This window comes from Squalius cephalus, assembly GCF_949319135.1.
Source record: "Squalius cephalus genome assembly, chromosome: 6".
In the NCBI taxonomy this organism is placed as follows: Eukaryota; Metazoa; Chordata; class Actinopteri; order Cypriniformes; family Leuciscidae; genus Squalius; species Squalius cephalus.
Window position 1 is genome coordinate 47,866,250 of NC_137127.1, and position 25,012 is coordinate 47,891,261.

Here is a 25,012-nt window from a genome sequence, read left to right on the forward strand (position 1 = left end):
TCCAGATTAAACAGCATATAGCACTTTTTTATTTTTATTTTTTTATTAATAACCTTGTATGAAAATACCATATGAAAAGTTAATGCAGGATTTAAAATGGTTTTGCAAGACATAAGGGCACAGATTTAGTAGAAAATGTGACAGTTTCCAATTTAAAACACATTTTAAATAAAAAAATGTGACCGTGTTGAAAAAGTAATGTGAAGCAAGTAAACCGTCATCGGATACAAGCACCGGATTTGGTACATTTAATAAGTAAAAGAGCCTCACAATGACTAAAACTTTCAAATTTAAAGTCCCCTGTAGTTAATAATTGTATCCCTTTAAACTCATATTTGATCACCATAATTTCATATTTAAATGTTTTTTCCTTAAAAAAAAAGAAAAAAGTCTTCATGCCTTAAAATATCTTGAATGTAACTCGACACCCTCGCCTCATTTAGTATACGCGGTTTATGAATATGCAAATGAGCCCCGCCTCCACTCACTCCCTCAGCTCAGAGATCCACTGGTTGACGATCACACGTTGATCTGATTGGTTACAAGGTAGTTTGTGACGTCAGAAACACCAGCGATTTCAAAGTGTGTTTTTGAGACTGTCTTTGGTTCACTGCAGTTTTAAGGAGGAAATACTCAGCAATGCTGTCGACTTATGAACTTACACATGGTTTGTCTTAAAGCATATTAAAAACACCACATAGACACAAACAACATTACAAGCTGGATTTACACCACAGGGGGACTTTAAATGAAAACAAACTATAAAAATAAAATCAAAACAAAAACTATAATAGAATAGATCAATGCTACTAAGTTAGCAGTGGGTTGCAATGTGAGAAAAGACTCATTTTTGATTCATATAAAAAAACTCTAAAATTACTCTTACATTAAATTAATTAAGCACAAAGGACTATGCATTTATTTTTGGTTTAGCATTTCCCTTCCCTCACAATTGCCTGATAATAAAATAAACATGTAACTTTACTTTGGTCACTATGCACTGATGTATCGGCCGATAAAAGCAATTATCTGCACTATTGGCCATTGATAAAAACAGCCAGTAATTATAACCTGTCAATCAAAAGAAAGCAGAAAAATGTGTCATCAGTATCAGTGGAGAAATTTAGTATCAGTGCAACAAACAAACAAACAAACAAACAAACAAACAAATAAATAAATAAATAAATAAATACACACACATATATATATATATAGAATATATATAGTTTGATTCCTTGAGTTAAACATGTGATGAATTAAAGGTCTAAAACAGCACGACAGATCACACTGATGTATTTCTTAAAATTCTTTATTCATAAACTTGATGCAAGTTTACAAATTGTACTGTACATGGTCAAAATTACACTTACAATGAAAAAAAAAAAAAAAGTCAAATAAAAGCAGTATAACCAAAGCATGCTAACAGTGCATAACTGTGTGAACGCTCTCCGTGGACGCATCACACCGGCTGAATGAGGATCTGATCTGGAGTCAGCTGTTTAACATCTCTCTGTCGAACGCTCTACGCTTGAGCCGATCCCGAAACAGGAGAGCGTTTTCCGGAATAAAACCTACGGGTTCAATCTATGGCTTGATGTCAGAGTGGCATTATTTATTTATTTTTAATTTACCTACACAAACAAAAAAGTGAAGCGGACATTGTCCCATGGGAATTTCAGGAACACTTCCCAGCACGGCTTGGGAAAAAACCCGGTCAGCGATCGGAGGGAACGTTTGGGATCGCCTGAAGGGCTTTGAACAGAAACACTGGAGGAACAGCAGGGCCGAGAGGAACACTCACTCTTCTCCTCTTTAAGGCATTATGGGTCACCGCCCAGCGTTCCCAACACACGGCTTCACACCAGTCCACACCCCCGGCTGTTCTGTTGGAGATGTGGTGAGGAAAGCTTCTGGAGCGTCAGAATGTCCGTCAGCTCCATGTGTCTCGCATCCAAGGGTTTTTAAAGGCCGGTTCCTCCAAACACAGGATCGCTGGCTCGTCCTGAACACAACGAGTCCACGGACACACACGTCAGTCAGCCAGAGCTCGCTCGGGATGACGGCAGAGGAGATGCTGGATCAGGAGCGCAGGAATAATGACATTATCTGAGATGATAAAGCAAAGGAAAAAAGAAAAAGAGCTTTTCCCATGGACCGAACTCGGCCCGATCAAGTCGAGCGTCTTCAACCCAGTGGAAGTGACGGAGAACAAACGTGGCGGAGATTTAAAAGAGGGATGAGAGGAAAAACGGGAACAAAGAGATGTCCACCTCGAGATACATGTTCACGTGTGGAGCTCTCGCTCTAGCCGTCCTCTTTCGGTGGCGTGTACCAGCCTGTGGGAGATACACACACACACACACACACACACAGGTTTACACCGCGAGCTCAGATGTCCATGTCAGCACACTACACACATTAGCAGAATACACACTCCTGAAAGCCTAATCTACTCACTTTGACCAACAATATTGATGATTCGGTTTAATTACAATGTACCATGAACTAATTGCATGTAATTATGCACAATTTATGGTAATTACATGTAACCTGCAATAAGGACACTGTAAAATAAAGTGTTACCAAATAAAATAATAAAACAACAAATGATAAACTTGTTTTAGCAGTAAAATTGGCAACATTCGGTTACACTTTACTTTAAGGTGTCATTGTTACACTATAATAAAGTGTTACCCAACATTATTTTACAGTCTCTTTGTTATATTACATATACTTAATATAGTAATAACAGTAAATTTGACATAATTACAAGCAATTAATGCTAAGCCAGACCCTAATTATATAGACGTTTTTTAATTAAAATTACTCTGAGCTTAAATGTATAATGTGTAATGTGTAAGTGTATAAATGACACTAACAAGTGAACCTGTGTCCGGAAATGTCAATAGGAAATTAAACTGCTGGTGTTTATAAAGATGCCCTGTTTGTTCAGTCACATGATCTTCATTTTGTGATATTAAACTGTGAAATATCTGAAGATGAACACCGTTCTCACCGTTCTTCTCGTGGATCTGCACCAGTGATTTGTACGACTGCTGCGCTCTGGCGAGGTTGTACTGATTCTGAAACACAGCACATCTTCATTCTAGTCTCTACCGGGCAATTACAATACGCTTTAATATACAACCTGAAGCGTGAGAAACAAGTGCATGACAACTCCTGCCATCAAACTATGGAAGCTCGTCAATGAATCAATAAATCACATAAATAAGGTAACATTTCTTTCACAGCGGAAAACTTTTTTTATATCCCAAAATTCTAAGAAAAAAGTTTCTGCAACAGAATAAAACATTTAATTGCAATTTTTTTCTCACAATTCTGATTTCTTGCATTCTGTGAGTTGTAAAGTGCAAGAACTCAGAATTGTGAGAAAAAATTATTCTGTTGCAGAAACCAGCTTTCATAGCAAACACCACAATCAGACACAGACAGAGTAACGGCTTGATCACACCGAAGTCCAGAACTAGAGCGAGACAGATGCAGTTCTGACAAACGGACTAACTCTGAGAGAACATGCGAGTCCACAACGATAACGATAACGATAACGACGCTGAAGAACGATCACGCTCAGAACGATGTTTTCCAGCTGATGGAGGAGAAACTCTGACAGCCAATCAGAATCCTGCTCTGAAGAGCTCGAGCATTTAAAGAGACAGACGCCAAACCACAGCGCTTATTATAAACAGGACACGAAATACAAGTCACTGACCTTCATTCTGCGAGCAAAGATGGAGTTACGTCACAATATTGGAAATCTTTCAGTATTAAACCATGAAGGCGAGCGAGTGGAACTATAACTATCTTTATTTTCTTCATACTGATCTTGTGGCCCATACACAGAGAAAAATTATAAGTATTTTGTGTTAAACAAGTTATTTCGGTGTTTGAAATAATGCTATTGACTCAAACCCTGATCATTCTGGTTCTGGATCTGGTTCTGGATCTGGATCTGGTTCTGGTTCTGGTTCTGGTTCTGGATCTGGTTTGGGTGTGAACGGGTCTTGAGTGAGATTACCTTATTGGCTCCAAACTGCACTCTTGCTTTCCCCTTGACTAAAGTGGCATTGATCTGCATGATGACGGACTCTATGGAATAGGCACTGCTCCAGCCCTGAGGACACAGATCACATGACCGTCAGTCTCACACACACACACAGCTCTCTTACAACCTCAGTCACACACACGTCGTATGACAGACTGGCATCTGTATATCAGGACACTAGAGGACTCATATCAGGATCGTGAGCTTTTAAATTAAAGAGTTTGATGCACTTTGAAAACAGACGATTTCAGTTTAAAACTGGACATCAGGAAGAAATATTACAGAAATGATGCAGTCAAACCAAGATTTATTCAGACTTTTCTCACATTCTCACAGTTTATTCGCTATAGTTTAGAGAACGGTAATAAAATATGAGCAGAACTCAGCTGATATTTGACTGGTTTTGTCCGTCCTTCTGTTAGACTGTCTCACACATGAATTATGTTGAATATCTGTCAGCTGTTAAATTTAACTACACAATTAGATAATACCAGTTTAGCTCAACCAATCACCAAGCAATGCTTCATTGTGTTCAGTCTGTGTGTAAAAAGAGCATTAGCAATTAAAGAAAACACACTTCAGCAGAACATGATCAGCTCAAAGTGTCCCAATCATTTCTGGGCTCAGATTGTTATAAATGTCACTGGTAGTCTCTGTATGAAGAGTTTCTGGGCTCAGATTGTTATAAATGTCACTGGTAGTCTCTGTATGAAGAGTTTCTGGGCTCAGATTGTTATAAATGTCACTGGTAGTCTCTGTATGAAGAGTTTCTGGGCTCAGATTGTTATAAATGTCACTGGTAGTCTCTGTGTGAAGAGTTTCTGGGCTCAGATTGTTATAAATGTCACTGGTAGTCTCTGTATGAAGAGTTTCTGGGCTCAGATTGTTATAAATGTCACTGGTAGTCTCTGTATGAAGAGTTTCTGGGCTCAGATTGTTATAAATGTCACTGGTAGTCTCTGTGTGAAGAGTTTCTGGGCTCAGATTGTTATAAATGTCACTGGTAGTCTCTGTGTGAAGAGTTTCTGGGCTCAGATTGTTATAAATGTCACTGGTAGTCTCTGTATGAAGAGTTTCTGGGCTCAGATTGTTATAAATGTCACTGGTAGTCTCTGTGTGAAGAGTTTCTGGGCTCAGATTGTTATAAATGTCACTGGTAGTCTCTGTATGAAGAGTTTCTGGGCTCAGATTGTTATAAATGTCACTGGTAGTCTCTGTGTGAAGAGTTTCTGGGCTCAGATTGTTATAAATGTCACTGGTAGTCTCTGTGTGAAGAGTTTCTGGGCTCAGATTGTTATAAATGTCACTGGTAGTCTCTGTATGAAGAGTTTCTGGGCTCAGATTGTTATAAATGTCACTGGTAGTCTCTGTGTGAAGAGTTTCTGGGCTCAGATTGTTATAAATGTCACTGGTAGTCTCTGTGTGAAGAGTTTCTGGGCTCAGATTGTTATAAATGTCACTGGTAGTCTCTGTGTGAAGAGTTTCTGGGCTCAGATTGTTATAAATGTCACTGGTAGTCTCTGTATGAAGAGTTTCTGGGCTCAGATTGTTATAAATGTCACTGGTAGTCTCTGTATGAAGAGTTTCTGGGTGTAATATGCCACAGTTTACTGTATTCTGCTCTCCTCACTCACAGTAATGAACTATAGTGTCCTGATCACACTAGTGGAACATATCACACATTATATCTGGTGTCTGAGTAATGTCTGCTTTGACTATATTAAATAAATGCATGATATGACCCTTAAGTTGAGGCCTGTTACATGTCCTGAGTGCAGAAGCTGGTCTGAGAAATGAAGGAAAGCATGACTGATGTGTCTGAGTCTCGAGTAGTGAACAGAAACACACACCTGTTTAGTGAGTAGCTCCATACACAGCGCTCCTCCGCCCAGAACATACCTGAACACACACTACAGTTAACCTGGGCTTTACACACACACACACACACACACACACACACACACACACACACACACACACACACACACACACACACACACACACACACACACTTAACCTGGGCTTTATACACACACACACACACACAACAGTTATCCTGGGCTTTATACACACACACACACTACAGTTAACATGGGCTTTATACACACACACACACACACACTACAGTTAACCTAGGCTTTATACACACACACACACACTACAGTTAACCTGGGCTTTATACACACACACACACACACACACACACACGTAATGAAATTCTACATACAGTATGTAATAAACACTCTGCTTAATAATCAAACCCAAAGAGTTTGGTCAACACACTGGATGTGTAATATAGAAACAATGCATAAATAAATATGAAGATATATGTATATACATTAGTATGAATAAAAATTCACTTCTGTATACAAATAAGTTTGATTTCTGAGCGAATTAATAATATCATAAACAAAATGCATCACAATAACACTAATAGGATGAATAATGAATAATACCCTCCGGAAAGCACAGGAGAAACCACTCGTACAAACGGAGGATCGAACGGGAAGTTATCCTGAAGACAGAAGAGAGAGATTCTTTTTACTCTGGAAAACCTACATTTAAACTGTACATATAAGCATTTGCACATTTAAAGGTCCCATTGCATGGATTATTTTATTATTTTACAATGTTTCCTGGTGTTTTTTAGATCAAAAGTTGTTATAATTTAGAAATAAAAGGCATTTTTCCTAGCCTGATTTTATCCTCTGATTTGAACACTCTGTTGGAAGGGGCGTGTCTGTGTGAGACTTCAGTGTACACGCCCACTGCTGTGATTGGCTGCTGTGAGACTTCAGTGTAAACGCCCACTGCTGTGATTGGCTGCTGTGAGACTTCAGTGTAAACGCCCACTGCTGTGATTGGCTGCTGTGAGACTTCAGTGTAAACGCCCACTGCTGTGATTGGCTGACATGCTTGCATATGAAATATCTAGCATTACATGTGGAACTCTCTCGAAAACTTTTACTATTACAGCTTTTATACGTTTTTACTATTACAGCTATCAGGATTAACGAATCGTGAGAGGTTTTTTAAGTATTTAGATCTATTCCCATCACATAAAAGGTTGCAGTGATGAGCATTGAGCAGATGACAGCCTGTTGATCGTGTGAATGAAGATCTTATCATTGCAACGCAGTTTCTGCACTCTCACTAATGATTTCACCAATGCAAACATGAGGTAAGTACAGTAAGAGCTTCGTTGTGCGGCGTAACAGCGTCATTGATTTCATAACGAGTTTTGGCAAGTGTCCAGATAAACTCGCGCTGTGTGATTGACAGCTTGGGCGATTGGAAAGGGATTGTTCTTTGATCGCTTTCTGTATATTAATCACAGTTTCAGTAAGATTATTTTCATCCTACTGAGAAAAATGACGTGAAGTTGATCGTTTAGTCACTGGCTTGATTTACTGATGCATAAACAATATTGAACGACTTTGAGAGAAAGATTATCTGTCTGAACTTGAACAATTACACATCAGACATTCCCATAACCCACTGGTTCTCCAGAGGCTCGGATGAAGGAACTAAAACAATACCTTTGTGTTCATTTGTACATTCAAACACTGAACAACTGCCATGCTTCGCTTGTTTGCAAGCCATGATGTCTCTCGAGGAAAAAACAATATCGCGCTCGCGCCGCTCATTTTCTCATGGGCGGGCAAAGAAGAGAAAGGGGAGGTGACCTTTCCCCTCATGACGACATAAGAGGAAGATTTCTAGATTCGCCCGTCTGAGCTTTCATTTCCTCAGAAACACCCAGGGCTTGGTTTACACCCATCAGAACGTCTAGCCAGTGGGGGACCATAGGCAGGCTAGGGGGACTCATATTAATGTTAAAAAAAGCTCATAAAGTGAAATTTTCATGCAATGGGACCTTTAATAAATAAGTTGAACAATTATGGAAGGTAAATTGTTGTCACCTTATTTACAATGTATCATGAACTAAAGGCTAAACTCTCTCTCTCTCACACACTCACTCTCGCTATCTTTGTGGAGACTCTCCATAGACATGGTGTTTATACTGTCCAAACTGTATATTCTGTCCTCTTACACTAGCCCTACCCATCACACACACACACACACACACTAACCCTACCCATCACACACACACACACTAACCCTACCCATCACACACACACACACACACACACACACTAACCCTACCCATCACACACACACACACACACACACTAACCCTACCCATCACACACACACACACACACACACTAACCCTACCCATCACACACACACACAAACCCTACCCATCACACACACACACACTAACCCTACCCATCTCACACACACACACACACACACTAACCCTACCTATCTCTCACACACACACACACACACACACTAACCCTACCTATCTCACACACACACACACACACACACTAACCATCACACACACACACACTAACCCTACCCATCACACACACACACTAACCCTACCCATCACACACACACACACACACACACACACACACACTAACCCTACCCATCACACACACACACACACACACTAACCCTACCCATCTCACACACACACACACACACACACACACACACACACTAACCCTACCCATCTCACACACACACACTCTAACCCTGGCCATCACACACACACACACACACACACACACACACACACACACACACTAACCCTACCCATCTCACACACACACACACACACACACACACACACACACACACTAACCCTACCCATCACACACACACACACACACACACTAACCCTACCCATCACACACACACACACACACACACACACACACACACACACATACACACACACACACACACACTAACCCTACCCATCACACACACACACACACACACACTAACCCTACCCATCTCACACACACACACACACACACACACTAACCCTACCCATCTCACACACACACACTCTAACCCTGGCCATCACACACACACACACACACACACACACACACACACACACACACTAACCCTACCCATCACACACACACACACACACACACACTAACCCTAACCATCTCACACACACACACACACACACACACACACACACACACACACTAACCCTACCCATCACACACACACACACACACACACACACTAACCCTACCCATCACACACACACACACACACACACACTAACCCTACCCCTAAACCTACCCATCACACACACACACACACACACACTAACCCTACCCATCACACACACACACACACACACTAACCCTACCCATCTCACACACACACACACACACACACACACACACACACACACACACACACTAACCCTACCCATCACACACACACACACACACACACACACACACACACACACACACACTAACCCTACCCATCACACACACACACACACACACACACACACACACACACACACACTAACCCTACCCCTAAACCTACCCATCACACACACACACACACACACACCTGGGCATGGCCAGCGAACTCACTTTGTAAGAGAAGTTGAGGAGTATGTAGTCGATTCCCTCCTTCTCCTTCAGCACCTGCAGGTCACTGTGCAGAGGACTGTCTGGATCCACACTGAACACAACACACACACACCTTCAGCTTTCTGAAAACTCCTAACACACACAAGCAATAATGGGAAAATCCAGTTCTTACGTTCTTATCTTCACATGCCACTCGTACAGGCTGTCGTTGAACAGCTCCACGGAGTAGATTCCTGGACAACAGAATAAAGCAGAATAAGAAGAGCGTCGACGCTTCCAGTGGCGTCTCGTTCATTCACACATCAGTTATCAGGAGTCCAAACCGTTTTTATAACTCTGAGACCGGTAGATCTCCCTGAGCTCCTTCATGAGGCGATCCGACGCTTGAACTGATCCAGACACAGCGCCCTACAGGACCCGAGAGAACACACTCAATCAATCAATCAGATGCATTATTGACCCATTGCGCACATGAACTCTTATGAGTCCCACAGCTCAGATTAATGAGCACTGGGAGCCCGACAGCTCAATGAACAAAACAAGACATGTCGTTTCAAATATTTCAGATTCACTGTAACACTTTACAATCAGGGTTCACTGGTTAACATTAGTTAATTACATCAGCTAATGTGACATAACAATCCATGTTAAAATGTAACATTAGTTAATGCACTGTGAACTAACATGAAGATTTTAATTAAGTAACAAGCAACGGTTAATAAATGCTGTAATATTGTTCATTGTCAGTTCATGCATTAATGTTAACAAATAAGAGCTTATTGTTAAGCATTACCCCTTTTTCAAATTCTTATTATTATTTAAAAAAGAAAAGAAAAATGTAATGCTACAATACAGTCAAATTGTGCAAAAAGTGCAATGTGTAACTGCATTAAATTGTGTCATCACTGAATTCTCTTTAGTCTGTTTATTTGTGAGCAAATGTTTTTCAACGCCATGCCAGCTTATATGGTGAAATCTAGGTTAAATGACAAAATACATAAATTAACTAAAAACCTTTACAGGATGTTTAAAATCAAGTCAAGTCAAGTCAGTTAAGTCAAGTAAGTCAAGTCAAGTTAGTCACGTCAAGAAAGTAAGTTAAATAAGTCAAGTCAGTTAAGTCAAGTAAGCCAAGAAAGTAAATCAAGTAAGTCAAGAAAGTAAGTCAAATAAGTCAAGTCAGTTAAGTCAAGTAAGCCAAGAAAGTAAATCAAGTAAGTCAAGTCAGTTAAGTCAAGTAAGTCAAGTAAGTCAAGTAAGTCAAGTAAGTCAAGTACGTCAAGTCAGTTAAGTCAAGTAAGTCAGTTAAGTCAAGTAAGTCAAGTAAGTCAAGTAAGTCAAATAAGTCAAGTCAGTTAAGTCAAGTAAGCCAAGAAAGTAAGTCAAGAAAGTAAGTCAAGTCAAATAAGTCAAGTAAGTCAAGTAAGTAAAGTCAAGTAAGTCAAATAAGTCAAGTCAGTTAAGTCAAGTAAGCCAAGAAAGTAAATCAAGTAAGTCAAGAAAGTAAGTCAAGTAAGTCAAGTCAGTTAAGTCAAGTAAGCCAAGAAAGTAAATCAAGTAAGTCAAGAAAGTAAGTCAAGTAAGTCAAGTAAGTCAAATAAGTCAAATAAGTCAAATAAGTCAAGTCAGTTAAGTCAAGTAAGCCAAGAAAGTAAATCAAGTAAGTCAAGAAAGTAAGTCAAATAAGTCAAGTCAGTTAAGTCAAGTAAGCCAAGAAAGTAAATCAAGTAAGTCAAGAAAGTAAGTCAAGTAAGTCAAGTAAGTCAAGTAAGTCAAGTAAGTCAAGTACGTCAAGTAAGTCAAGTAAGTCAAGTACGTCAACTAAGTCAAGTAAGTCAAGTACGTCAACTAAGTCAAGTAAGTCAAGTACGTCAACTAAGTCAAGTCAGTTAAGTCAAGTAAGTCAGTTAAGTCAAGTAAGTCAAGTAAGTCAAGTAAGTCAAGTAAGTCAAATAAGTCAAATAAGTCAAATAAGTCAAATAAGTCAAATAAGTCAAATAAGTCAAGTCAGTTAAGTCAGTTAAGTCAGTTAAGTCAAGTAAGTCAAGTAAGTCAAGTAAGTCAAGTAAGTCAAGTACGTCAAGTCAGTTAAGTCAAGTAAGTCAGTTAAGTCAAGTAAGTCAAGTAAGTCAAGTAAGTCAAGTAAGTCAAATAAGTCAAATAAGTCAAATAAGTCAAGTCAGTTAAGTCAGTTAAGTCAGTTAAGTCAAGTAAGTCAAGTAAGTCAAGTAAGTCAAGTAAGTCAAGTAAGTCAAATAAGTCAAGTCAGTTAAGTCAAGTAAGCCAAGAAAGTAAGTCAAGAAAGTAAGTCAAGTCAAATAAGTCAAGTCAGTCAAGTAAGTAAAGTCAAATAAGTCAAATAAGTCAAGTCAGTTAAGTCAAGTAAGCCAAGAAAGTAAGTCAAGAAAGTAAGTCAAGTCAAATAAGTCAAGTCAGTCAAGTAAGTAAAGTCAAATAAGTCAAATAAGTCAAGTCAGTTAAGTCAAGTAAGCCAAGAAAGTAAGTCAAGAAAGTAAGTCAAGTCAAATAAGTCAAGTAAGTTAAGTAAGTAAAGTCAAGTAAGTCAAATAAGTCAAGTCAGTTAAGTCAAGTAAGCCAAGAAAGTAAGTCAAGTAAGTCAAGTAAGTCAAGTCAGTTAAGTCAAGTAAGTCAAGTAAGTCAAGTAAGTCAAGTAAGTCAAGTAAGTCAAGTAAGTCAAGTACGTCAAGTAAGTCAAGTCAGTCAAGCAAGTAAAGTCAAGTCAGTCAACTAAGTCAAGTCAGTTAAGTCAAGTCAAGTCAAGTAAATCAAGAAAGTAAGTCAAATAAGTCAGTTAAGTTAAGTCAGTCAAGTAAGTCAAGAAAGTAAGTCAAGAAAGTAAGTCAAGTAAGTCAAGTCAAGTAAGTCAAGTAAAGGAAGTATGTCAAGTAAAGGAAGTATGTCAAGTCAAGTCACTGAGCAGATTCGTTCAAAACCCCGGATTAGTTTAGTGACTGACGAAACACCACTGTACGTTATTGCCACATAGACGCGTAACTCTTTTGCTGTGGCTTGTTTGGAACTATTGGAGAAATAGAGCAAAAACAAAGAACATTGACAATGTTATGTGTAAAATGTCACTCATCACAATATTCACTCTGTTTACTGAACTGTCACATAAAGCCAACATCACATTTGCAATCGTGCTAATTTTCTGGAAATGGTGGTTAATATATGTAATAAATATAAAAATACATATTCAAAAATCTCCTTTTATGAATATGGTCAATTTTGAAGTCTCGAGTCATCAAATCTCAACTCAAAATCAAGATTCAAAACAGAAGCTTTCGTCAGAAGAGGAGTAGTTTGCTTGCCTGACAACTCACGAACAATTCGTTTCAAAAGGAACTACATCAATCACTCTGAAGGCCATCAGACTGAACCTTCTCATCATAATCATTCAATCTCCATCTAATCAGGACTGTGAAACTACTGCTTTGAACAAAAGCCTCCATTTCACCCCACCAGAACCCCGAAACATGAGGAAAGTGACCTTACCGAATGAGCACTTACATTCAAGTGGTCCTGCCTCTGGTTCTTGCGGATCTTCTCCAGAATGGCCAAGTTCTCCTTCTCGATCCCATCATCCTCAGACTTCTTCCCATCCACCGGCTCCTCCTCTTTCATTTCATAGTGTTCCAGATCGATGTCCTGCTGACAGAGAGCACACATATGATGAGGTCACTAGGGCTGGGCAAAAAAATACATTTTTCGATTAATCGTTTTTTTAAATGTGGTCGATTCAAAATCGATTCTCAAAGTCCACGAATCGTTTTTTTTTCCCATATTTATTTCCGCAAACACTGAACATAAGATTTACGTTAATCTTATTACTAGTCTTCTCCAACCAAACCGTTGATGGGCCCTATTGACTTCCATAGTATTGAAAAAAAAAATGAAGTCAATGGAGACCAGAAACAGTTTAGTTACCCATATTCTTCAAAATATCTTCTTTTGTGTTCAACAGAAGAAAGAAATTGATACATGATGAATACATTCATAAAATGATGAACTATCACCCAAAAGCCAGTATTATTTTTCCTGCACTGCTCATAGGCTTCCGTGTTACAGCTAATGCTGTGAGATTTTATGATTGTTTTATCTTAAACAGAAAATAACCTGATCCTGTTTGATCAAGGCATGCAACATTGTTCTGCCTTGTCCAATTTTCAGCATCAATTTTTCATCTCACATTAAAATCCTGTCTATTCATTGTATGCATTTGAAATATAGAGTTGGGTTCTGTTTTAACGTACACAAGTGTACCTAAAATAAACAGTTTAATATACAGGTTTTTGGCTCTTAATTTCTTTTTATTAATTAACCACTTATAAACTTAAGTTCAATAGGATTATTAAACTTAATAGGATTTATATTAAATCTATATTCATTGAGTCGAATTGAGAATCGAAATCGAATGTAAAATCGAAATTAACAATCGAATCGAGAACCGAAACCAAATCGAATTGGAAGATCTGAATCCATGCCCAGCCCTAACGATCACACATGACATCATCATAATAAACATGAGGAAAACTAGGGATGCATGATATATCGGCATCGGCCAGTAGATGTTCATTTATAATGTTATTGTTATCGGCCTGATAAGAAAATTTGGCCGATATATTAAAGCCGATAAATAATGTATTATTTCCCTCAGCTGAGACACTTCAGATGTGCACTGTTCAACATGATCAGCGTTTTGAGTTGCTCGAAATATGATTGGGATCACTTCAAAAAGGGAAAGTCCATCATATAGACTACATAAAATTATAATTGTGTGTTTGGGTCATGGCTTTAATGGTGAGACTTTTGTTTTTGTAATCAGGCTCTCAAAAATGATATCAAAAATTTGGATTTAGATTTATCTGCCAATATAACGGTTATCGGCTTTCAAATACAAAGAATTATCGGTTATCGGTATCGGACAAAATGTTCATATCGGTGCATCCCTAAGGAAAACGTATACGAACCTCTCCCATCTCTTCCTCCTCTTCCTCCTCTGATGTGACCTCATCCGTGGTCCCAAGCTACAGGATAAAACATTATAAATGAATTAATTATTTGCTAATCTGTCATTATATCATGTACTTGGACGATATCCAGCAGAGTATCAGTGCAGTTCTATTTAAATGATCTGTTGTATGTGTTTATGTTAGTGTGTATGGTATGTTACATAGTTGGAAGGGCATTCACAATTTGTTGTATTTTAAATGCAATGACAATAAAGTTTTCTATTCTATTATAAAACTTAAGTTTTGTGAAGATGTGAAGATGTTCACCTTGCGGTCGGGGTTCAGAGGCGCTGCGGGGAGCGGCTGGTCCAGCATCTCCACATCAGGGTGTTGGGGAAGATTATAGAGGCGACACAGATCACAGATCAGCCTCTTCAGCTGCTGCAAGAGCTGAAACACAAACACACACGAGCAAGCTCACCAATCACACCGAAAAGTTGAAAACAGGAGAGCAAAGAGAAAAAAATGTGGGAGCAAAATATACCCTCATTATCAACTCCCACATATTAACCCTTGACGGAGTAGTTCACTTCAGAATTAAAATTTCCTTATAATTTACTCATCCAGAAAGATTAGTTTTTTTAGTCAAAAAAGAAATGAAGGTTTTTGAGGAAAACACTCCAGGATGTTTCTCCATATAGTGTCTTCAATGGGGTCCAACGGGTCGAAGGTCCAGATGTGAGTTTCAGTGCCGCTTCAAAGTCTCGACACAATCCAGCCGAGGAATAAGAGTCTCATCTAGACAAACCAGCGGACATTTATAACTAAAAAAAAAAACATTTATATACTTATTAACCACAAATCTTGCTCTAGCTGTGATGCGACACACATTACGTAATCAGGTTGAAAGGTCAAGCGTAGGCGGAAGAACAGACCCAGTGTTTACAAAGCAAATGTGCAAAGACAGTCAAAACGCCAAATATAGTCAAAAATAAAAGGTAAAACAATAATGTTGGATGATTTTGAGTAGAAAATGAGATGAAGTTTTCCGCGTGAAGTGAAGTCGTGGAAGTGCAACATTAGCATTTGTGGTTAAAAGTACATAAATGTTTATTTTGTTATAAAATGTCGGCTGGTGTGTCTAGATGAGACTCTTATTCCTCGGCTGGATCGTGTCGAGACTTTGAAGCTGCACTGAAACTCACATCTGGACCTTCGACCCGTTGGACCCCATTGAACACACTATATGGAGGAACATCCTGGAATGTTTTCCTCAAAAACCTTCTTCTTTTCGACTGAAGAAAGAAAGACATGAACATCTTGGATGACGTGGAGGAGAGTAAATTATCAAGAAATATTAATTCTGAAGTGAACTAATTCTTTAATGGAAAAGATCATTTCTGACACTGACCCCAACCACTGTTATGAACGGTTAATAACATGCAGGAAGAGATTTGGTAGCATTAGTCAAGTTAGAACAACAGGACTTATGGGTAATTTGTGCACAAGATCCGTTCTCTTCAGAGGGAAAAGACCAATCCTGTCAGAGAGTCCTGATCTCAACTCTACAACACAAGCAGATAGACTTTCACTTGCATGTAATGAAAACCTGACTGAAAATAAATCAGGCTTCATGAGGAGGAAGAGAGCAGTCGAGTTTAATACACACACACACACACTGTTCAACGCTTGGGGTCGGTAAGATGTGTTTTAAAAGAAATCAAGACTTTTATTCAGCAAGGACACATTAAATTAATCCAAAGTGACAGTAGAAACATGTTACAAAGGATTTCCATTTCCTTTCATTCATCAAAGAATCCTGAAAAATAAAGTGTATCACGGTTTCCACAAAAATCATATTTAAGTTAAACTTCTGTCATATGACTGAGAGGAATGAACACGTGTGTTTGCTGGACAGTGCCTTCTTCACTTTAAAGGATTCCTTTATACAAAAATATATATTCTGTCCTAATTTATGAAACGCACGTCGTTCCATACCCGTATGAAGCTGATTTTCTTCTTCTGTGTAACACGAAAGTAGAAGTTCAGCAGAACGACGATGAGGCTCTTTTCCACACAATAACTTTACAAGGGTAGATGGAGTAATGTAGTTTCACCACAGGACGTCTGTGAGATTAATGGCCAATCCACACGGGATGAGAGATCTCAGTAAACCAGCAGAAGTGGGAGAGAAACTCGATTTACACCGCCGTCACTCCTGTCCTCATGTGTGTATTACGCTGCTTCATCACGTGTGCAAACACATTTATATATGTAAAACAGTTATGTCCGGTCGAACGATGTATTAATTAACTTCAGATTGGATTGTGTTGGTAATAGGCACTAACGCTAAAAGATGTTTCGTGCCTCTAACGAGTGTGTTCGATCTTCTTCTGATCTGATGGTGTGTGTAAACTCGTGAGTTTTGCCACAGACTCGTTCCAGCGTCTAGAACACAACTGATGCTTTTCCAGCGTCTCCATACTAGAAAAACTACTACTTTTAAACAGGAAATGACGGAATATTTACGTACATATTTACAGCGGGTCTGTCCGCACGGGATTACCTGAGGTCATTTATCCGGACCTTCTTACTGAAGGTAAAACTCTCTGTAATCTTTCCTGACATTATCCGTAATGATCTCTGAGATGCACATTCAGACGGGAATAAAATCACGGAGAAGCTCTGGTGATTATTACGGTACCGCACCTCTCCATGTTACACTAGTCCTGTCCGGATAGGGCTTAAGACAATCGACTCCAAAAATACACCCATTGCCATATGATAATAATCGCTCATGAAACATCCAATTGCATCTGCATTATTGAAGTCAAACCTGTTATTGTTGATGACAAACATGAACAAGATTTGGAGTGAATGAACATTCGATTGGCACAAAGCACTGAGCGTTCAGAAGATCCTGCCAAACGCCCTCTTTTGTGTTGAAGAACAGACGTCACAGGTTTGGAATGGCACGAGACCCAGTGAACGACGATTTCCAGATTAAACTAATCCTTCAAGAAGAACGAGTTTAAATGTGGAAGACTTGAGGAAGGTCCACCTCCCTGCTTTATTCAGGCACACTTCTAGACGGACTGCATGCCAGAGTCCCAGTTAATCTACTACACACAACAAACAGAGACTCGTGTGTGTGATCACCTGTGGTCGTCACTGAAAGTGCGCGCTCAGATTACACCGTGTTGTGTGTTGTGTAACGGTCGACTCGATTACAGTGTAGCTCGGCTGGTAATCACTATTTACTGCTGTTCAAAGCATCGTGATTACAACACCTGTCCGCTAATATTACTAATCACCTTCATTTACTGTCACTTGACATGAGAAATTAAACATGACTTAAAGAAGATCTATTGTGTGTCTCTACTAGAACTGCTTTAATGTTGTGAATATGAATTCATAAATAACACGCATTCATTATATGCTAGTATGAAGTGTATTTATTATAATGATGGATGAAGTGAAATTAACTTAATTATTGTTTTAAATATTGACTGATTAATTTACTCACTTGTTTATGCTGGTATTCTATAGTAATGTTATAGCTCATTAAATGAGAGGGTGAACTAACGGACAAAGTGATGCTCAGTAATATAATTTTAAACCTACACAGATTAGATGCCCGTTATCAGCTCTTCAGCACATGATTAATTATAACCAATGAGACTAACGACCTGTCAATCACTCAGCCGAGGTCATCCGGGTCACAGCTCCTCGCTTCCGTCAGGCAAGCGCTTGAAATTTCGGAGAAATATCTGACAAGTTGTCTTTTAAAAATTCGTAATAAAAATAGTGGTGAATTAATTAATTTAATTACTTGTTTTAAAAATACACCCATTTTAGCCTGATTACGAGTATTAATTGTTCCTGTTTAAAGTAACCGGCCAAATAGCCGGCAGCGTTACCCTTATCCTCTTTAAAAGATATTGTTATCTTTTAAAACTTGCATTTGAATGAATTGACTGGAATTCATTTACATCCATTTTGTTGTTAATTTCTATTTATTTGTGGTTGTTATGAAAGATGTAATCGAGCCATGTGTATAAAGGCCGGCCCAGAGCCGCTAGCCGAGTCGGTGAACGTAACGTTAGTCCTACAGACATGCTAAAGGCTTTAGCTCTGAAATACAATGTGAACGCAGCTTTGTTTCATGTAAATGTAAAACCTAACCAACCTACACACTCCTCTGATCTCATTATGTATGAATGATGCCGGCCGTTCATAACTGATAGACACCGGTAAACTGTGCGCTCAACTGTGCGATGATGTTTGCGAATGTTTGGTAGAACGATGTTTTCGGGAAACACAGACTCGATGAACTGATGATAACGACAGAACTTGAGAACACAGTTGGCTAACGATGCTTCTGGGAAACACACATCAGTTTACTTCCTGTCTCTATGAAGCCCCTCCTCCTGAAAAGCACACTGTGCTCTGATTGGTCGGCTGGAGAGGTGTTTTGTGATTGGTCAAAAGCTTAGAGTGTGTTTGGGAAATGTCCCGCCCCTTACCATAACCACCAGTTTAACACACTACTAAATAACTCAACCAGGCACCGCCCCTTTATTCTGCGTATGAATTATTATAATGAGGAATATTGTGACGTGTTCGTTCCCGGAGGAAACTCAAGACTACAATGGAGGCGTTTCAGGAGTTCAGGAACACTGAGCTTTCATGATCAAACAGCAACATTACACACTAAAGACAAATGAAGAACAGCACAGGTGAAGAACAGCACAGGTGAAGAACAGCACAGGTGAAGAACAGACCAGCACAGGTGAAGAACAGACCAGCACAGGTGAAGAACAGACCAGCACAGGTGAAGAACAGCACAGCACAGGTGAAGAACAGCACAGCACAGGTGAAGAACAGCACAGCACAGGTGAAGAACAGCACAGGTGAAGAACAGCACAGGTGAAGAACAGCACAGCACAGGTGAAGAACAGCACAGGTGAAGAACAGCACAGGTGAAGAACAGAACAGCACAGGTGAAGAACAGAACAGCACAGGTGAAGAACAGCACAGCACAGGTGAAGAACAGCACAGGTGAAGAACAGCACAGCACAGGTGAAGAACAGCACAGCACAGGTGAAGAACAGCACAGCACAGGTGAAGAACAGCACAGGTGAAGAACAGCACAGGTGAAGAACAGCACAGGTGAAGAACAGCACAGGTGAAGAACAGCACAGGTGAAGAACAGCACAGGTGAAGAACAGCACAGGTGAAGAACAGAACAGCACAGGTGAAGAACAGCACAGCACAGGTGAAGAACAGCACAGCACAGGTGAAGAACAGCACAGGTGAAGAACAGCACAGGTGAAGAACAGCATAGGTGAAGAACAGCACAGGTGAAGAACAGCACAGGTGAAGAACAGCACAGGTGAAGAACAGCACAGCACAGGTGAAGAACAGCACAGGTGAAGAACAGCACAGCACAGGTGAAGAACAGCACAGCACAGGTGAAGAACAGAACAGGTGAAGAACAGAACAGGTGAAGAACAGCACAGCACAGGTGAAGAACAGCACAGGTATAGAACAGCACAGCACAGGTGAAGAACAGCACAGGTGAAGAACAGCACAGGTGAAGAACAGCACAGCACAGGTGAAGAACAGCACAGGTGAAGAACAGCACAGGTGAAGAACAGCACAGCACAGGTGAAGAACAGCACAGGTGAAGAACAGCACAGCACAGGTGAAGAACAGCACAGGTGAAGAACAGCACAGCACAGCACAGGTGAAGAACAGACCAGCACAGGTGCTAGAACAGCACAGCACAGGTGAAGAACAGAACAGGTGAAGAACAGCACAGAACAGCACAGGTGAAGAACAGCACAGGTGAAGAACAGCACAGCACAGGTGAAGAACAGCACAGGAGAAGAACAGCACAGGTGAAGAACAGCACAGGTGAAGAACAGCACAGGTGAAGAACAGCACAGCACAGGTGAAGAACAGCACAGGTGAAGAACAGCACAGGTGAAGAACAGCACAGGTGAAGAACAGCACAGCACAGGTGAAGAACAGCACAGGTGAAGAACAGCACAGGAGAAGAACAGCACAGGTGAAGAACAGCACAGGTGAAGAACAGAACAGGTGAAGAACAGAACAGGTGAAGAACAGCACAGAACAGGTGAAGAACAGCACAGAACAGCACAGGTGAAGAACAGCACAGCACAGGTGAAGAACAGCACAGGAGAAGAACAGCACAGGTGAAGAACAGCACAGGTGAAGAACAGCACAGCACAGGTGAAGAACAGCACAGGTGAAGAACAGCACAGGTGAAGAACAGCACAGGTGAAGAACAGCACAGGTGAAGAACAGAACAGCACAGGAGAAGAACAGCACAGGTGAAGAACAGCACAGGAGAAGAACAGCACAGGAGAAGAACAGCACAGGTGAAGAACAGCACAGGTGAAGAACAGAACAGCACAGGTGAAGAACAGCACAGGTGAAGAACAGCACAGGTGAAGAACAGCACAGGTGAAGAACAGCACAGCACAGGTGAAGAACAGCACAGCACAGGTGAAGAACAGCACAGGTGAAGAACAGCACAGGTGAAGAACAGCACAGCACAGGTGAAGAACAGCACAGCACAGGTGAAGAACAGCACAGGTGAAGAACAGCACAGGTGAAGAACAGCACAGCACAGGTGAAGAACAGCACAGCACAGGTGAAGAACAGCACAGCACAGGTGAAGAACAGCACAGCACAGGTGAAGAACAGCACAGCACAGGTGAAGAACAGCACAGGTGAAGAACAGCACAGGAGAAGAACAGCACAGGTGAAGAACAGCACAGGAGAAGAACAGAACAGGTGAAGAACAGCACAGCACAGGTGAAGAACAGCACAGCACAGGTGAAGAACAGCACAGGTGAAGAACAGCACAGGTGAAGAACAGCACAGGTGAAGAACAGCACAGGTGAAGAACAGCACAGCACAGGTGAAGAACAGCACAGGTGAAGAACAGAACAGGTGAAGAACAGCACAGGTGAAGAACAGCACAGCACAGCACAGGTGAAGAACAGACCAGCACAGGTGCTAGAACAGCACAGCACAGGTGAAGAACAGAACAGGTGAAGAACAGAACAGGTGAAGAACAGCACAGAACAGCACAGGTGAAGAACAGAACAGGTGAAGAACAGCACAGCACAGGTGAAGAACAGCACAGGAGAAGAACAGCACACCACAGCACAGGTGAAGAACAGCACAGGTGAAGAACAGCACAGGTGAAGAACAGCACAGGTGAAGAACAGCACAGCACAGGTGAAGAACAGCACAGGTGAAGAACAGCACAGGTGAAGAACAGCACAGGAGAAGAACAGCACAGGAGAAGAACAGCACAGGAGAAGAACAGCACAGGTGAAGAACAGCACAGGTGAAGAACAGAACAGCACAGGTGAAGAACAGAACAGCACAGGTGAAGAACAGAACAGCACAGGTGAAGAACAGCACAGGAGAAGAACAGCACAGGAGAAGAACAGCACAGCACAGGTGAAGAACAGCACAGCACAGGTGAAGAACAGCACAGCACAGGTGAAGAACAGCACAGGTGAAGAACAGCACAGGTGAAGAACAGCACAGCACAGGTGAAGAACAGCACAGGAGAAGAACAGCACAGGTGAAGAACAGCACAGGTGAAGAACAGCACAGGTGAAGAACAGCACAGCACAGGTGAAGAACAGCACAGCACAGGTGAAGAACAGCACAGCACAGGTGAAGAACAGCACAGGTATAGAACAGCACAGCACAGGTGAAGAACAGCACAGGAGAAGAACAGCACAGGTGAAGAACAGCACAGGTGAAGAACAGCACAGGTGAAGAACAGCACAGGTGAAGAACAGCACAGGTGAAGAACAGCACAGGTGAAGAACAGCACAGGAGAAGAACAGCACAGGTGAATAACAGCACAGGTCTTCCTCAATGCCCCCAGACGGAGTGTGATTAAGGAACAGCATAGAGTAATGACAGTACAGTGAGGAGAGTGTGATCGTTTACCAGCGTGTTTCCCTTCCTCACGTCCTCCAGCCGCTCCAGAACCTGGGTCAGACTCGGGTCATCGGAGTCCACGAACCATATCGGGGACGTCGAGGGGTAGGACTCCTGCAAGACGAGGCCGGAGAGTTTACACCACATTACCCATAGTGCAACACTGTACATCTGAAGAGCTTACACCACGAGGGCACATTACCCATAGTGCAACACTGCAAATCTGAAGATCTTACACCACGAGGACACATTACCCATAGTGCAACACTGTAAATACTTTCATGTTTAAAGTATGTTTACCAGCGGTTTAATTCATACAATTTAATTGAAATTAAAACAGAATTAAAACTAGCTAAACCCATAGCATGATCTCACGACAGGTCTCTACAGATAAACTTCTTCTGAGTCTCCTAATCCTGTTTCTCTTTAATTTCATAGTTATTTTAACTTTACTATTACTGTAAAATGTGGCTAATAGTGATAATAATAATAATAATAATAATAATAATAATAATGAAGAAAGAGGTGTGTCTAAGTGTTTGACCGGTAGTGATGTTATTCCAACATTCCCATATTTAAGCAGGTCCAGGAACTTCCATTAAACTGCTCATATTTGCATATCTAGATCTATATAAACATCCATAAACCCTCGGCAGAAAAGCTCAGACAGAACGCTTGTTAATTTTACACTTTATTTTACAGTATGTGCCTTATACTCAGGCAAGCACTGGGATATGAGGGACCACAGGAGTTAGGGAAGTTTACTGGGATCTGGGTTTGGAATACAGTTATTTTATTTACTATAATAGTCTGTATATGCGAGACCGGACTGTAAAATAAAGTGCTACTCAATAAGGTTTCATTAGTCAACAATGAAGAAAACTTCTACAGCATTTATTAATATTTCTAAGCTCAAAAGTCTGTTAGTATAACTAATGCCCTGCGAACCAACATGAAGAGTTTCATTAACTAACTGTAATAAATGCTGTAAAGAATATACTAATGCTCACAAAGAGGACCTTATTGTTATACTTTTACGCAAACACTTTTTGGCTGACAATATCCATTAGTATTTCATGCACTTTGAAATAAAAGTAAATATATGAACCTCAGTTTCAAGATCTTCATTTGTACATTAACTGATGACGCTTATTTGTATTATCTCCAGTGGCTCTACACATAATTAATAAAACACAAACACTTTAAGCATTGTATAATGTTTGTTATTAAAGTGTGTTGCTGTGAAGTAACTAGGCTACATCTTGTTTAAAACATGCAGCAAGTCAAGAAAAAATAGAAATAATAAATGGTACTATAGTGAGTAAAAAAAAAAGTTATAATAATGTTAATTATTATTTTTAAGAAAAACTAAATATTCTCCAAATAATATTTTACGCATTTATAATATTCATTTTCACCAGATAAATAATACAAATAAAATTATAAATTATTAAAATAAATAAAAAGATTTAGTAAAGGGTTTAAATACTACTGTAATAAGTAGAAAAAAATTAAAATAAAAACATTTTACATAAAAATTTACATAAATATTAGCATGTCTAATATTCATTTAGTATAAAATAATAAATATATAAATTAAATAAAAAATGTAAATAAATATTAAATAAGTAAACTTTACATTATTATTTTAAGAAAAACTAATTATTTTCCAAATAATATTTTAAGCATTAAATATATTCATTTTCACAGAATAAAACATAAAAGAAATATTTAAATAAATGAAAAAATATTTAAATAAGTACTATGAGTAGAAAAAAAAGTTACATTATTTTTAAGAGACCAAATACTTTCCAAATATTATTTTATGCATTTCTAATATTCGTTTTAATTATTAAATAATAAAAAAACATAATATTTTACGCATTTAATATATTTGTATATACAGTATAAATAAATAAAAATATATGAAAATAAATAAAGAAATAACAACTAACTGCACTATAATTAATAAATATGTTTCATACACATTTATATTTAAAATATAATCAACTAGCTTATAATAATAATTATTATTATTATTATTTAAATAACTTTAAATAAGCACTATAATGAGTACAAAAAAGTTCACATTATTTTTAATAGACCAAAATATTGTCAAATAATATTTTACGCATTTAATATATTCGTTTTCACAGTAAAAATAATAAAATAAAAATATTAAAAATAATTAAAAAAAGATTTAAATAACATTAACGGTACAGTACTATAATAAGTAGGATTTGTTTTTACATGATTATTTTCAATAGAGACCAAATATTTAGCAAGTAATATTTGACACATTCATAGTGTTAGTTTGCACCGTATAAACTGGGTCTTTCACCATGATAATAAACAGCTGCCTATGAAGTGTTATGATATTTGATCATGATCATATGTGTGGATTGATGACGTCAGAGTCACCACAGAAAATGGCATCCGGAAATTAAGAAAACCCATGAAACGAGACACCAGAACTGGGTCAGTAAAGG

The 25,012-nt window shown here is 39.4% G+C and overlaps 1 protein-coding gene across 2 annotated transcripts in view; it reads right to left on the bottom strand.

The window, feature by feature from the left end:
• Window positions 1–1,933: 1,933 nt before the first annotated feature.
• The window catches only part of ube2q1 (ubiquitin-conjugating enzyme E2Q family member 1), a 23,794-nt gene continuing 715 nt past the window's right edge, over window positions 1,934–25,012 (bottom strand). Inside the window, exons 2-13 of one of the 2 annotated variants that reach the window (XM_079873709.1) lie at window positions 22,533–22,637; window positions 14,853–14,975; window positions 14,544–14,600; window positions 13,084–13,221; window positions 9,876–9,960; window positions 9,725–9,785; window positions 9,553–9,643; window positions 6,520–6,578; window positions 5,914–5,962; window positions 4,037–4,132; window positions 3,017–3,083; window positions 1,934–2,336 (exon numbers count right to left, since the gene is read on the bottom strand). In XM_079873709.1, the coding sequence (XP_079729835.1) occupies window positions 2,305–2,336; window positions 3,017–3,083; window positions 4,037–4,132; window positions 5,914–5,962; window positions 6,520–6,578; window positions 9,553–9,643; window positions 9,725–9,785; window positions 9,876–9,960; window positions 13,084–13,221; window positions 14,544–14,600; window positions 14,853–14,975; window positions 22,533–22,637 (963 nt within the window). In that variant the 3' untranslated portion in view covers window positions 1,934–2,304. Of the gene's footprint in view, window positions 2,337–3,016; window positions 3,084–4,036; window positions 4,133–5,913; window positions 5,963–6,519; window positions 6,579–9,552; window positions 9,644–9,724; window positions 9,786–9,875; window positions 9,961–13,068; window positions 13,222–14,543; window positions 14,601–14,852; window positions 14,976–22,532; window positions 22,638–25,012 lie in introns of both variants that reach the window. The other variant, XM_079873708.1, reaches the window with a different exon arrangement.